This window comes from Trachemys scripta, chromosome 6, assembly GCF_013100865.1.
Source record: "Trachemys scripta elegans isolate TJP31775 chromosome 6, CAS_Tse_1.0, whole genome shotgun sequence".
NCBI lineage: Eukaryota > Metazoa > Chordata > Testudines > Emydidae > Trachemys > Trachemys scripta.
In genome coordinates, this window is record NC_048303.1 from 107,691,299 (window position 1) to 107,705,886 (window position 14,588).

General features: G+C 40.4%; 1 protein-coding gene across 2 annotated transcripts in view; it reads left to right on the forward strand.

The window, feature by feature from the left end:
- KIAA2026 (KIAA2026 ortholog) overlaps nt 1-14,588 on the forward strand; it is a 77,918-nt gene that overhangs the window by 32,492 nt on the left and 30,838 nt on the right. For both annotated transcript variants that reach the window (XM_034773108.1, XM_034773109.1), the window contains one exon: nt 10,203-10,279. In XM_034773108.1, coding sequence (XP_034628999.1) covers nt 10,203-10,279 — 77 coding nt within the window. The remainder of the gene's footprint in view (nt 1-10,202; nt 10,280-14,588) is intronic.

Genomic DNA, 14,588 nt, shown 5'->3' on the forward strand with positions numbered 1-14,588 from the left:
AACTTACAAATGTAGATTTTGTTTGTTTGTTTGTTACATAACTGCACTCAAAAACAAAACAATGTAAAACTTTAGAGCTTACAGGTCCACTCAGTCCTACTTCTTATGCAGCTAATCGCCAAGAGAAACAAGTTTGTTTACATTTATGGGAGATAATGCTGCCCGCATCTTATTTACAATGTCACCTGAAAGTGAGAACAGACATTCACATGGTACTTTTGTAGACTGCATTGCAAGGTATTTACCAGATGTGCTAACCATTCGTACGCCCCTTCATGCTTTGGCCAGCATTCCAGAGGACATACTTCCATGCTGATGATGCTTGTTTAAAAAAAAAAATGCATTAATTAAATTTGTGACTTTACTCCTTGGGGGGGAATTGTATGTCTCCTGCTCTGCGTTTTACCCACATTCTGCCATATATTTCATGTGGTAGCAGTCTCGGATGACAATCTAGCATGCTGTTCATTTTAAGAACACTTTCACTGCAGATATAACAAAACGCAAAGAAGGTATCAATGTGAGATTTCTAAAGATAGCTACAGCACTCGACCCAAGATTTAAGAATCTGAAATGCCTTCCAAAATCTGAGCGGTACGGCATGTGGAGCATGCTTTCAGAAGTCTTAAAAGAGCAACACTCCAATGCGGAAACTATAGAACCTGAACCATCCAAAAAAAAAATAAAATCAACCTTCTCCTGGTGACCTCTGACTCAGATGATGAAAATGAACATGCGTTGGTCTGCACTGCTTTGGATCATTATCGAGCAGAGCCCATCATTAGCATGGACGCATGTCCTCTGGAATGGTGGTTAAAGCATGAAGGGACATATGAATCTTTAGCGCATTTGGCACATAAATATCTTGCAACGCTGCCTACAACAGTGCCATGCAAACGCCTGTTCTCCCTTTCGGGTGACGTAAACAAGAAGTGGGCAGCATTATCTCCTGCAAATGTAAACAAACTTGTTTGTCTGAGCGATTGGCTGAACAAGAAGTAGGACTGAGTGAACTTGTAGGCTCTAAAGTTTTATATTTTTGAATACAGTTATTTTTTGTATGTAACTCTACATTTGTAAGTTCAGTTTTCATAATCAAGAGATTGCATTACAATATTTGTATTAAGTGAATTGAAAAATACTATTTTTTATTTTTACAGTGAAAATATTTATAATAAAAAAAATATAAAGTGAGCACTGTACACTTTGTATTCTATGTTGTAATTGAAATCTATATATTTGAAAATGTAGAAAACATCCAAAAACATTTATATAAATGGTATTCTATTATTGTTTAACAGTACGATTAATCACGCAAGTCAGACCTGCTAAGATAGATCATGGTTGATACACAGGAGACTGCAACTCAAGGCCTGGTCTGAGTGTGGGACAGTTGTGTGAATCCACATTGAGCGGTGACAGCTCCTGAGGCTTGAGATCTAGAGGGGTGTGCTTAGAGAGACCAGGAAAGATTAGAGGTGCAGTACTGTGACAACTCTACAAAAGTGGATTAAAATAATTATTTTGATTTTTGTAAATCTGATTCATTGATCTAGAAAGCCCATTCTGGGATGGTGCGACAGCTCTACCAGAATGCAAGAGATTCCCTGAAATACTTGGCTTCAAAGGAGCTTTGATATAAATCCTGAACCTTGTAATAATGTTCTAAGAGCTTCAAAGCAATACACTTGCTAAGTATTCACTGTTTCTCCCTTCTTTGTAGTCAAAATTGCAAACACTTATTTAGAACATAAACATGGTTTGTTTGGTATGGAATTCAGACTCTGAGATTTAAGTACTGATTCCTTTTAACACATGGGTAATTAATCTGGTGGTGTTTAGTATAAATTCCATCCACACCCTCAACTCTGTTCTTGGAGATGTAAAAATTCTGTTACAATAGCATAAAATGTAATCTAGATCAGTGGTTTTCAAACTGTGAGTCACAACCCAGTAGTGGGTCGCGGAATGCAAGGCATTGGATGACGGCAGCTCTGGTCAGCACCGCCGACTGGGCCATTAAAAGTCCTGCTGGCGGTACTTCCCAGCTAAGGCAGGCTAGTCCTTGCCTGTTCTGACACCGTGCTGTGCCCCAGAAGCGGCCAGCAGCAGGTTCAGCTCCTAGGCAGGGGGGCCAGGGGCTCCATGTGCTGCCCCTGCCCCGAGCACCGAGCTTGGGGGGGGGGGGGGGGGAGGCGGTGCCTGTGGGTGAGAGCTGCATGGAGCTGCTTCTGTGCCTCTGCCTAGGAGCCGGATCTGCTGCTGGCTGCTTCCGAGGAGCCTGCCTTAGCACCCCCGTGCACTGCTGACCGGGAGCTGCCCGAGGTAAGATCGTGCCCCAATCCCCTGCCCCAGCCCTGAGCCCCTCATCAAATCCGGAGCCCCTTCCTGTACCCCAAACACCTCATCCCCAGAGCCTGCACCCCCAGCCCAGAGTCTTGACCCCCTCCTGCACCCCAACCCCCTGTCCCAGCCCTGAGCCCCCTCAAACCCTGAGCCCCCTCCTGCACCCCAAACCCCTCTTCCCTGGCCCCACCCCAGAGCCTGCAGCAAGCCCAGAGCCCCCTCCCACACCCTAACCCCCTCATTCCTACCCCCACTCTGCAGCCCTGAGCCCTGCAGCCCAGCGCCCCCTCATCCACAGCTCCGCTGGGTCGCTGGCATCGACAATTTTCTTCAAATGGGTTGCCAGAAAAAAAAGTTTGAAAACCACTGATCTAGATTTAGAAAGGCCTGTCAACTAGGTCATGAGCATATAATGAAATACTGTAGGACCACTTTATTTTTCTAAGTTGTAACAGGGTTCTTGAAGCATCAGGCCTCTGTGTTTGTCATTCAGCACCAATGTCCTCAGAAATGTGTGTCACTGAGATTTCATTTTATTTGCTAACATCATTCTGTGTTGTGAGTCAGTTAATTATCCATTTGTTGTAAGACCTCTGCTGTTTTGAGAACAGGCAGATGCAGACAATGTCAGCATAGAAACCCCTGACATGCATTCTGTCTCTCGATTTGCTGGACTCCTGAACCTTGCGTATTTCTAGATGAGGAGCTGTTGGGTGGGACTAGAATAGTCTACATTTAAAAATAAAAGAAGCACCTAACAAATGAGATTTCAGTTGCCCTCTGAACTTCAGGGAACAAAAGGAGGGGATAAAGTGTGTCCTACACCCTTATAAAGGTAACCGGGTGTTACTATTTTTAACAGATAGTTCAGGCCTGCAATTCAATTTAAGATCTGGTAGGGCAAGTCAATTTTTTTGATGGGATTGGATTGAAAATGTTACAATTCGTGGAGTTAAGAAGCATGAGGACCAAGTGGCTATGTGAGTTCACCCTTAGGTCTGGTTCTCACTAAGAAATTAGGTTGGTGTAACTGTGTCATTCAAGGGTGTGAAAAACCCACACCCCTGAATGACGCAGTTAAACCTACCTAACCCCTGGTTAGATAGTGCTGGAATTCAGCTGCAGCATTTCAAGTGTAGATAATAAGCCTGTATTTTGCTGTGGCTAATGGCAAGAATTAGAGTAATTTAAGACACTCCCTGTTTTTAGTCCCTGCTTTGGATTTATGAGAATCTGATGGCATAGGCTTCAGACACTCCACTCAAAAAAGCTCCATTGTGAAAATATTTGCATCTTACTAAAACAAGTTATCAAGAGCCACAAGGTCTCAAACCATATTTTTCTATGCAGCAAACCTTCACCTAACCCCACCCTTCTTTATTATAAGAGATTCCAGATCTTGTAAACCATTACAATTTCAAGTCAAGAGGAATTCCTCACAGGTTACAGGTGATAGCATTTGCAAAATTTTGTCTAAAAATAATTTCCAAAAGCTAGGTCTTGAGCATTGTTCAAGAGTCTCAAAAAATATCTTTCTGGGATGTTCACTATATTTGCCATTATGAGATATTTTGAGAGAATTGCATCAGTGAGACCTTACCGTGAAACTTACAAATACAAGTAGACTTGTTTAAAGTCGGTCAGAATGGTAAATATGATCTCCATTGTCCCTGTTAAAATAAATCATGGCTTTCAAAAACACTTGGTTTAATTATCAGATATTATTTTAGTGGTGCATCACTTGATAAATTCCTTTCTAGTCTAGTGTCAGCTCTATCTCATATATTCAGTGAGTGTGCATTTTCAAACCTGGAAATTTGGCTGATCAAAGACTGCTTTGAGGAAGGAATTAAAATATCAGAATATAAAACCTGCTGAGTGCAGAAGTTATTTGGGTATTTGATACTTTTATTTTTTGCTTAGACTTGCTATAAATTTATCTTGTCTATGTCTTACTGGACCTCTGCAGAGAGGTCAAGGTATATCAAGTATAGGACTACACTATATTCTTGCATTTTAAAGGTGGTCTTCTAGGTCTGAGTTGAGGCCCATGGACATGGCATTACGGAGGAAACTTGTACTCTTATTGCTAATGCCTGATTTGTGTAGTAGTCCCCAGGGCTGTCAATATGGTAGTTTAAGCACTAAAACTTAAGAAAAAATAAGGTCCTTGTTTTAGAACAGACCTATGGAACTTTATATAGTACATATTACTCCAGTTCAGAATAAGGAAGGAAAGCTCTCTCTGTCTATTGGAGAAAAGAGGGAGCTGCAATTAGATGTTCCCAGGCTGCGGAAAGTGAATTCTGATGATTTCTCCACAGGCACTTCAAATTTAGTAGTCCAACAAGAATTTTTGTTGTTGCTTTTCCCGTTGTTGGGCTTTGGTCTCATTCTCTCAAATAAAATAAAATATTGTTACCACTGGGAAGTTACAAAGAATTGGAAGAAAGCTAATGTTGTGCCAATATTTGAAAAAGGTAAACGGGGACCACCTGGATAGGTATATATCGGTTAGCCTGACATCAGTCCTAGGTAAAAGAATGGAATGACTGATACGGGTCTAGATTAATGAAAAATTAAAAGAAGGTAATATAATTAATGCCAGTCAACATGAATTTATGGAAGATAAATCTTGTCAAGCTAACTCTTTGAGATATCAAGTTTGGGTGATAAAAATAGACATGTTGATGTAATATACAGGCAGTCCTTTGACTTACAACACAGTCATTGGTTTCTAAAAATTGCGTCTTAAGTTGAAACGTCATAACTGGGAACTGCAACCCACTCCATTGCGGGACCGAGCGTCGTAAAGTTGAAACCAATTGTTGTAAGTTGAATCAGCGTGTCAATCGAGAAGCGTCGTAAGTGCTGTTTGTCGTAAATTGAACGTCATAAAATCGAGGACTGCCTGAACTTAGACTTCTGAAAAGCATCTGGTTTGGTACTGCACAACTTTTGGATTAAGAAACTAGAATGATACAAAATCAACATGGCACACATTAAATGGATTAAAAATGGGCTAACGGATGGGTTTCAAAATGTAAATGGGAAATCATCAAGTAGTAGTTGTGCTTCTAGTGCTAGTCCTATGCTAGTTATTTTTACCAATGACCTGGAATAAAACAGAAAATCATTACTGATAAAATTTGCAGATGACACGAAGATTGTGGGAATGGTAAATAATGAAGAAGATTGTTCTGGATCAGTGACCTATCTGGATCTTTTGGTCAGCTTAGGCACAAGCAAGCAATATGCATTTTATTCTGGCCACGTGTAAAATAATATATTTTAGGAACAAATAATGTACAATGCCATACTTACAGGATGGGGGGACTCTATCCTGGGAAGCTGTGACTCTGGAAAAAGACTTGGGAGGGTCCTGTTGGATAATAGCTCAACATGAGCTCCCAGTGTGAGGTTGTAGCCAAAAGGTCTGATGCTATCCTTAGGTGCATGAACAGATGAATATTAAATAGGAGTAGTAAGGAGGTTATATTATGTCTGTGTTTAGCACTGGTCTGACCACTACTGGAATAATGTGTCTGCTCAGTCATCTCATTGGCTTACATTTTTCAGATATTTACAAAAAAAAAAAAAAAAAGTTTGTGCATATATAATTTGTATACACCTGTGTTTGAATAAGTGTGTAATGCAAGGAGTGATTTGCAAATTAAATGTCTTGTCCCTGACAACACCAGCTATGTGTGCAATTGCAAGGCTGTCACATAATATTAGAGGGAAGCCATCTCCCTCCTAAAATCATATCACATTGTGTTTTGCACTAACAGCAAGTAATCTAATCCTAGTTTAATATATCACAAAACCTACTCTCTCTTGGCTGAAAATTAAATGCTCGTGTGCCTTTTCTGCCTCATTCTCTACACATCTTCCACCTTCTACAGCGAATGACTCAGAGTCGTAAAAACAACGGCCATATTCACTACACACCCCTCATTCTTTCACTGAGTACTAACTGAGGCAAAGGTCCTATGGAAAAAAGATCATGTGATTAACAACTGAATTGTGGTGCATTCACATAATAATACCTTGTAGTTCTTACATTGCACTTTTCATCAATAAATCTCTAAGTGCTCATAAGGAAGCAGAATTAATGAAGGCATAATGAATTCTGTAATTTCCTAGCTTTTGAATATTTAGTAACATTTTTTAAAATGTAGCTGAGACAGTTCTTGGGGTACCCAGGACTGAGAGTCACCTTGTTATCCCCTTTCTCCAGCATGAGGGAGTCTTGTTTATGGCAGCTGAGTGTTAGCTCCCTAACATCACCAGCCTTTCAGCCACTCAAGCACTTTCATCTGGGCAATGCTAACCCAGTCTTCACCTTGCAGGTTAACAGGTGCGTCCCAATTCCCGAATCTCTTTGAATTATTACCCTGTGATGTCTAGCCCCTGACACTGGCTACTCATAGATATCCCCAATCCTGTGCCCCCAAAGGAGCAGTGTACCCCAGTTCACCAGTTTTCCCTTAAACCACTGCTCTTGTAAATTACATACCCTGTTTCCCCGAAAATAAGACATCCTCCGAAAATAAGGCCTACTTACAGTTTTGCCTCTCGTTGTAATATAAGGCATCCCCCCGATAATAAGACCTCCCCGATAATAAGGCATCCACCGATGTGTACCGTATTCTTCTTCATTGAAAAATAAGACATCCCCTGAAAATAAGACCTAGCGCATCTTTGGGAGCAAAAATTAATATAAGACACTGTCTTATTTTCGGGGAAACAGGGTAGTACCTGTGAGCACTTATAATAAAACAAAAGTGGATTTGTTTAAGAAAGAATACAGATTTAATTAGAAACAAGACAGAGTGAGGGAAAGAAATGGAACTTAAACCCAATGTTGAGAACTTTGGCTATGATCGTGCTATCTATTTTTTCACTATTTTGTTCATAAACTCATCAGATTAGGCCTGTTCTTGATATAGTGCTCAAAACAGTCCACTACTGAGTTCCATTGCACATCTTGTGGGAGAGTTAGCTTGGTTCCTCCCACTTTTTTCAGTGCAGCTGCTGCAAAGTGGTTGTTAACGGAAGTATTTTGCAGTTTCAACAACATTCGCCTTTATTTCTGGAACACTGAAGTCTTTGGCGAGGAGGTGCATCAAATAAGCACTGCAACCATATGTTATTAGCTTGGGACTCTCTTCACTCTTTTCTAAATAGTTTCTTCTAATCTTGGAAACATTTGCAGCATTGTCTGTGACCAAGCTGCGTACTAGACATTTGAATTTTTTTTTCACAGTTTGTTATGGCTTTTGCTGCTACTTCTTGTAAGTATTCTGCTGTGTGTGCATTTCTTGATGTATCAATTGTTTCTGTAAGGAAGACATTCCCTTCTTTTGTTGTCACACAAGCACATACAACAGGATCATTGTGGACATTGCTCCACCCAGCAAGACTCAGGTAACAATTTTACCCTCTAGACCTTTTGCACACTGCTCAATTTCTTTTTCATACACTTTATCCAGCAATTTGCCTTCTACATCTGCTTTGTTGGGTGGACTGTATCCTGGTCTTAATGACCGAACCATGTTAATGAAATATGGTTTCTCAGTCATACGGAAAGGAGAGTTTGTGCGTAAACAAACAGGGCAATTTTTCCATCAATTACCTCTTTTTGTAATCTGCTGGTTCTTATCACAAACTTATCTATTGTTCTGGATGATGGAGATTTTTTTTTTTTTCCTTTTTGCTACAGGTGCTATACTGTGGCTATGTAACATACATGATGTGACAAACACTACCATTGTCAGATAACTCTGAAATTATAGAAAATGATGGTGATCTTGAAGATGGATAGTCTTCAGAATCCTGTATGTTGAGGATTGATTCTCCTAAACAAAATAAGTCAATGCAGTTATTTAATTATTATTAGCATACTGCTCATTTCATATTACTCATTGCATTCACTGACACTCAGTACTACTTTAAAGGTGAAATTGTAAAAGAAAGATCTGCCTATTTCAGCTATTTTTTAATCACAACTGCATCTAAAATGATAGTACCATAGAGTAACAACTATATTTTTTGCTCAAACGTGAGAATTCAAGAATAGTCCAGAAGGAAGACAGGCAGTCCTTAAGAAAGAAGTATGAAATAAAAAAGTTTACCAACTTGAAGATCCTCCGTGTTCAGACCTGTTCCTTTCATCATCTTCAACGCAGCTTCCTCCTGAGAAGGAACACTTCTTCTCATGATGTTGTTTCATTAGGGCAACCAGACCTTGCATTTCTTTGTTGCACCATTTCCTTTTAATAGTTGTATAATTTGTCACCTTTCAGTTTAATTGAATGTCCCCTTGTTCATATGTTGTTATAGCAGGTAGGAGTGCTCAGTCTTTGTTTATACTATTAATTATTCTGTGTTCATCTATCATGTCCTCTTTTATTCAAGTTCTTTTTAAATTATAATATCCCAGTGGTTTTCAGCTGCTTCTCATATGGAAGTCTTTCCATGTCCACAGTTATTTTTGTCTCCCATCTCTAGACCACTTCTGTTTCTGCTATATCTTTTTTGAAATAGTGTGATGAGAACAGAATATTCCATAACAGAGTATTCCAGGTGACAATGTATCATTGATATATATAAATAATATTTTCACTATTATTTTCTATGCTGTTCTGGATACATCTTAACAGGAGCCATATCTTTGAATATTCACTACAAAGTACATTGCACACTAAAATAATAATTAAAATTTATCAGACTAAATTTGGAAAAATATGGACCAAAATATGGTTAATGAAATTTTAATCACTTCACAAAAAAACCCGAAACACTTACTCCAGGAAAGTCAATGAGAAGAACTTGGTAATTTTTTACCTGATTCATACTAGAGGGGGGAAAAAAGGGAACTTTATGTGGTAGGTTGTTTTTAAATTATTTGGTTATTTTTGTTCATTTGCAGCTTTTTGCAAATTACTCTGAGATTTGGAATAGTAATAGTAGTCTTGGCAGAGATGGATTAATGGTTAGAGTGCAAATGAAGAGATCAATGATGTTAAATATGTACAGTTCTGGGTGGTTGTAGAAATAAAGAAATTTATTCCCTGGGTATCTTGCCCACATGTAACATTTATAGCTATTTTGTTAGATTGAGAGGTTACAAGGAATATTATCCCTGATATTTCAAGGGTAAACTGATTGCCTTTAAAGTTGAATAGGAATTTTTCTTTCATATCATTACATTGTGCAATTGGGAAGGAAACACATTGTGGGGAAAGTGTTTGCCTTTTCTAAAGCAAGATTAGGTTTTGGCTGCAGCCAGGTACAGGTTGCTGGACTAGACTGAGCAGTGGTCTCCTCTGGTATGGTAACTCCAGTGTGTCCATGAGGTGATTTCTAGAAATTACTTGTGCTCTGAGAGCACACTTAATATCACATGCCAAAGGCCCCAGGCCTAGTGTGTGGATCAATGTGGGATACTAACATCAGAGAAGAGTTTTTGTAGGTAAGTTTTTTTTTTTTTTTTTTTTTAAACCAATTTATGTTTCTGGTTTAAATTATGCATCTTCCCCCTCTCCCCATCCCCCCATCACAATGGTAGTGTGAATGTTTCTTTCATAGTTTACTAATGTTCTTAATTTTCATTTGGTGTGTTGGAGTTTATACTGGGTTTGTTCATTGTTGAAATAAGGCTGCCCCGCACACAGGTACTTGTAGTTTAATGTTTGCTTTTGCTGAGTCCGGTTCTGTTTCATGATGTTTGCATGACTCACCATCAGCTATCTGTTAGTTAAATTATAACTTTCAAGGTTGTATGTAATTTGGTTTTATTAATGAAGCGCAATAAACAGCATTATGAAACTTTTCTCTTTTAATCTTACAAGGAAAAAAATCCATATCTAAAAAAGCAATTACAAAGAAGAGGAAAGCTGTCACAAAGCCTGCGGTGCCAGAATTTCAGGTAAATGTCTTAATTTTTGTTGAATATACTTGAAATCTAAATGTCTTTAGAGCATGTATCTCCTTCTGCAATTGACTGTGACTCTAGAAGTTACGCTTGCAATTAATGAGGAGTGACTCTTATTTTCTTCCCATCACAGACAAGCAGATCTGAAAATCCTATCAGATTAATTCTTTGGATGTGTGTGCTGCTTTTTGTGGTAGTAAATGTTTTCGTATATATTTAATCATGTACAACCTTACGTAGTGTTGCTGAGAGCTATGTAAGTAAGATCGTTTGTCAAGGAAAAAATACAGAACATGCTTTGAAAAACTAATAGTGGTTCAGGTAATACTATGTACATATTAACAGACCTGTAGTTTCTATGGGTATAATTAGTTGCATTTTTACATGTTGTGTGACATTGCATATCCTTGTATAAGGGAGACTTTGCTTGATTTACTCTGAGACTGAAAAAAGCCAGACTTGTGAAATCTTTTTTTTTTTTTTTTAAGTTTTAACTCTTATCTGTACATGAACTTTAGACTGGAGCGCTCAGAGAATGCTAACTTTAATAGTGTTGTTTTCTTGTGCTACTACAGCTAAAGTCTTTCAGGATTTCTATTATAGATCATGATTTATGTATGCCTGTTCACTTGGATTGGAGAGCTCCTGTAACTACAAGAATGTCTTTTTACTCTTTTATATCTCTTACCTAAAAAAAGGCATCAATAATATTCTTAGCACTTAGGCCTTACATAAATTGGAATAATTCTGGAAAACCACAAATAGAACCATTTCTTCTGTGAAGATGCAGTGTCCCAGAAGAGGTCACAGGAAGAATTTCTAAATGGTAATGCTTTGTAACTAACCCTAGATGCTAGATCACTACCTATAGCTAAACATTTTTGTTGTGCTCCTAGTATGGTACTAGATTGCAACTAGCATCTGTAGAAGTGCTAGATTATGGAGGAGGAAAGGGTACTGGTACAACAGAGGGGAGAAAGGAAAATATGTCAAGTATGCCACAAAAATTGTATTTTCTTGGCATATTATCCACATGTATTTTAATTTACAATTAAATATTCATAAGGCCCTGAATATGCTATTGTTTTTTAAAAACTGTTTGTTAATCGAGCTATGATTCCAATGTAGGCAAGACATAACTTATCTAAACTGTCTTCCAGATAATATGGAGCCCCAGTGAGTTTTAAAACTATTTTAACTAAGTTATGACCTGTCAATACTGACAGTTCAGCCTTACCAGGAAATCTTTTTTAATAGTGTGCAGGCAGGGCTGAAAAAGAGGAGTCCTGTCCAAGCATATATACATATGAAAGGAGTTATAGTGGAAATACTGTTAAAGTTTTTGGATATGGCAGGATAAAGTGTGCCTTTATAATGCTCTCCTGGTGACCTGTGCTCTAAATATGTACTCAAGAAATATTTATAGCATTTCATTAATAGTGGTAGTCTTTTAATTAAGTGAGGCTCTGCAAGCCTGTTTTTAGGGTATGAAATATGCAAAGTGAGGCACTTTAATAATCATAAGAGTATTGCTATCCTTGCACATAGACCTATTGTAAAATAAATACATAAAGGTCAGAATTGTTCTCAAAAGTTGCTTTATATACATGAGACATATCTGGCAATATAGAAACTCTTCACGCTGTATGTACAAAACCATAATGTGGACATGCCAATTACATATTATTTATTGAACTTCATTTTATCAGGATAGATCTTATTGGGGAGATCCGTTAAAAAGAATATCAGTGGCTGAGCAAATTATTATTCACACCTTCTAACAGCCACCAGGTGTGAATGCCCAAAATACAAACATGTAACTAACAGCAGTATTAACTGGCGGCACCAGGGTCACTTTTCGACTGGACATTCCGGTCGGAAACCAGATGCCTGGCAACCCTAGCTGGGTGGGGGTCACTGTCACTGTGCCTTTGTGGGTCACAACTGAGAATACCAAATTCAGGACAAACTGCTGAGAAACAGGGCAGACACACCCAAAACTGCTAGTTATGCTCCCAAACCAGCAACAAAGGTAAATTTCTGTTTCACCACACTGGCTAACAAGAAGTCAAAAAAGCAGTCTCCTTAGGCATTCCAATCTTGGATTCAACACCCAGACATTATACTTAAAGAGAATGGTTATTTAAACCCATTTCATCAAACAAAAGGGTCCTCTGATTCCAAAGGACCAGCCACATACCCAATATATAACTCAATAATCGTGCTGTTGCCAATCCTTTAGTATCTAAAATCTAAAGGTTTATTTATAAAAAAAGAAAGAAAGGTGAGAGTTAAAATTGGTTAAAGGAATCAAATACACACAATAATTGCCAAGTCCTTGGATCAGTCCTGTAGCAGTGATGGAATAAATTGCTGGCTTGCAAGCGGCGGCAGGTTTGTAGAAATGTTGGTGGTGCCCAGAACCTGCCCCCCCCCCCAACTCCATCCCCAACCTGCCTAAGGCCCTGGGGGGGGGTTTGGGGCGGGGGAGGAGGTCTGGGGTGCAGGCCCTGAGATGGAGTTTGGGTGCTGGATGCAGGCTCCGGGTGCGGCAGGGGGTGGAGGTGCAGGTTCTGGGATGGAGTTTGGATCTAGGCTCTGGGCTTGTGCAAGGGGTTGGGGTGCAGGAGGGGGTGAGGGTTGTAGGCTCTGGAAGGGCGTTTGAGTGCAGGCTCTGGGAGCGAGTTTGGAGGCAGGAGAGGGGGTGGGAGAAGGGGGTGGGGGTTCAGGCTCTGGGTCGGAGTTTGGGTGCTGGCTCTGGGCTGGGAGTCGGGGTGCAGGCTCTGGGAGGGAGTTTGGGGGCCAAAGGGCGGGGTGCAGACTCTGGGAAGGGGTGGGGGAGTGTGGCACTTACTTGGAGCTCCTAGGCAGGGTGGGCCGGGAGTCTCCATGTGCCGCTACCCCCAGGCACTGCCCCCGCAGCTTCCCATTGGCTACAGGGGCTCTTGGGATGGCACACAGACCCACCCTGCCCAGGGGCTGCAGGGAGGGGCCGGCAGCCACGTGGAGTGAGCAGTCAGGAAGCTGCTCAGCTCTGCTGCGCTGCCAGTGATGAGTGGGGGCCACGGGCTGTTTTAAATGGCCTGGGGGATGCACCGGACGGAAGGCGGGGCCAAGGGAGAGACCGGGCCTCAGAATGCTGGAGCCGGGCCCATGGTGCCCAGGCACCACGGGCCCATAGAACTCGCCGCCCATGCTGTCTTGTTAAATCTCTGGTTGCTTCCAAATCATTGGAAGGTCCTCAGTCCTTTGGTTAGAATGCTCCTATTAGCATAAGTTCACAGTCCAGAGGTTTGAGCAGGAAAGAGGCAAAATGGAGGTGTTTCCAGGGCCTTTTATAGCTTTTGCCAGTTGAAGGGAAATCCATTGTTCTTACTGTGGAAAATTACAGGTAACAAGATGGTGTTTGGAGTCACATGGGCAAGTCACATGTCCATGCATGATTTTGCTCAGTCATAGCAGAAGCCATTACCGATACTCTAGTTAGACGTCTATCAGGTGTGCATGGGCGTCTTCCATGGTCCATTGTGAGTTAAGTGTTCCTTGATGAGCCGTTTAACTTGTATAGTCCCTTCAAGATGTGCAGGCTAAATACCTTGTGGGCGTTACCACAGGAGCAAACATATTTGAAATACAGGAATACGGACAATACTTATAACTTCAAATACAAAATGATACATGCATACAAATAGTATAATCCTATTCAGCAAATCAGAACCGTTCCATAGACGCCTTACTTGACACGGCCTTGTATAAAATTTGTTGCAATTATATCACAGTGGTAGCAACAATAATCTACATGGTCATATTTTAATCAGATAATGCCACAGTCACCTCTGTATGTCACTAGCTTCTTCTTGGGACTTCTTAGAAGTCCCTAACAGCAGAGCAGATGGAGGATAACTGCACAATGGAGGTGAAACTGTTGTGTAATGTTACAACAGCTGTGAAGGTGGATGAAGGCTGCAGCAAATAGAGCATTTCCAATTGTCATGGTGTCCATTCCATTGGTTTAAAGTCCTCTATCTGTCAAGGATAGTGTGGTGACGGTTGTGCATCAGTCTTACCACTTTAAAAGAAGTTCCGCACAGGCATCTTCCAGTTTTTAGGAAAATGACTTTTGCACAAGTCAAAAGTCCGGTGGCGATTCGCGAGTGGTGATGGGAACAGGACACTGAAATCCGGAAGTTCCTAGTCACAGACCGACACACAGGCGGTGGGTGTGGGATACAGTTGTCTTGCTCGAGGATTGAGGCGGGTTGAGTATCTCGGCAGCTGCACCCATGACTGAGCAGTCCTTTTT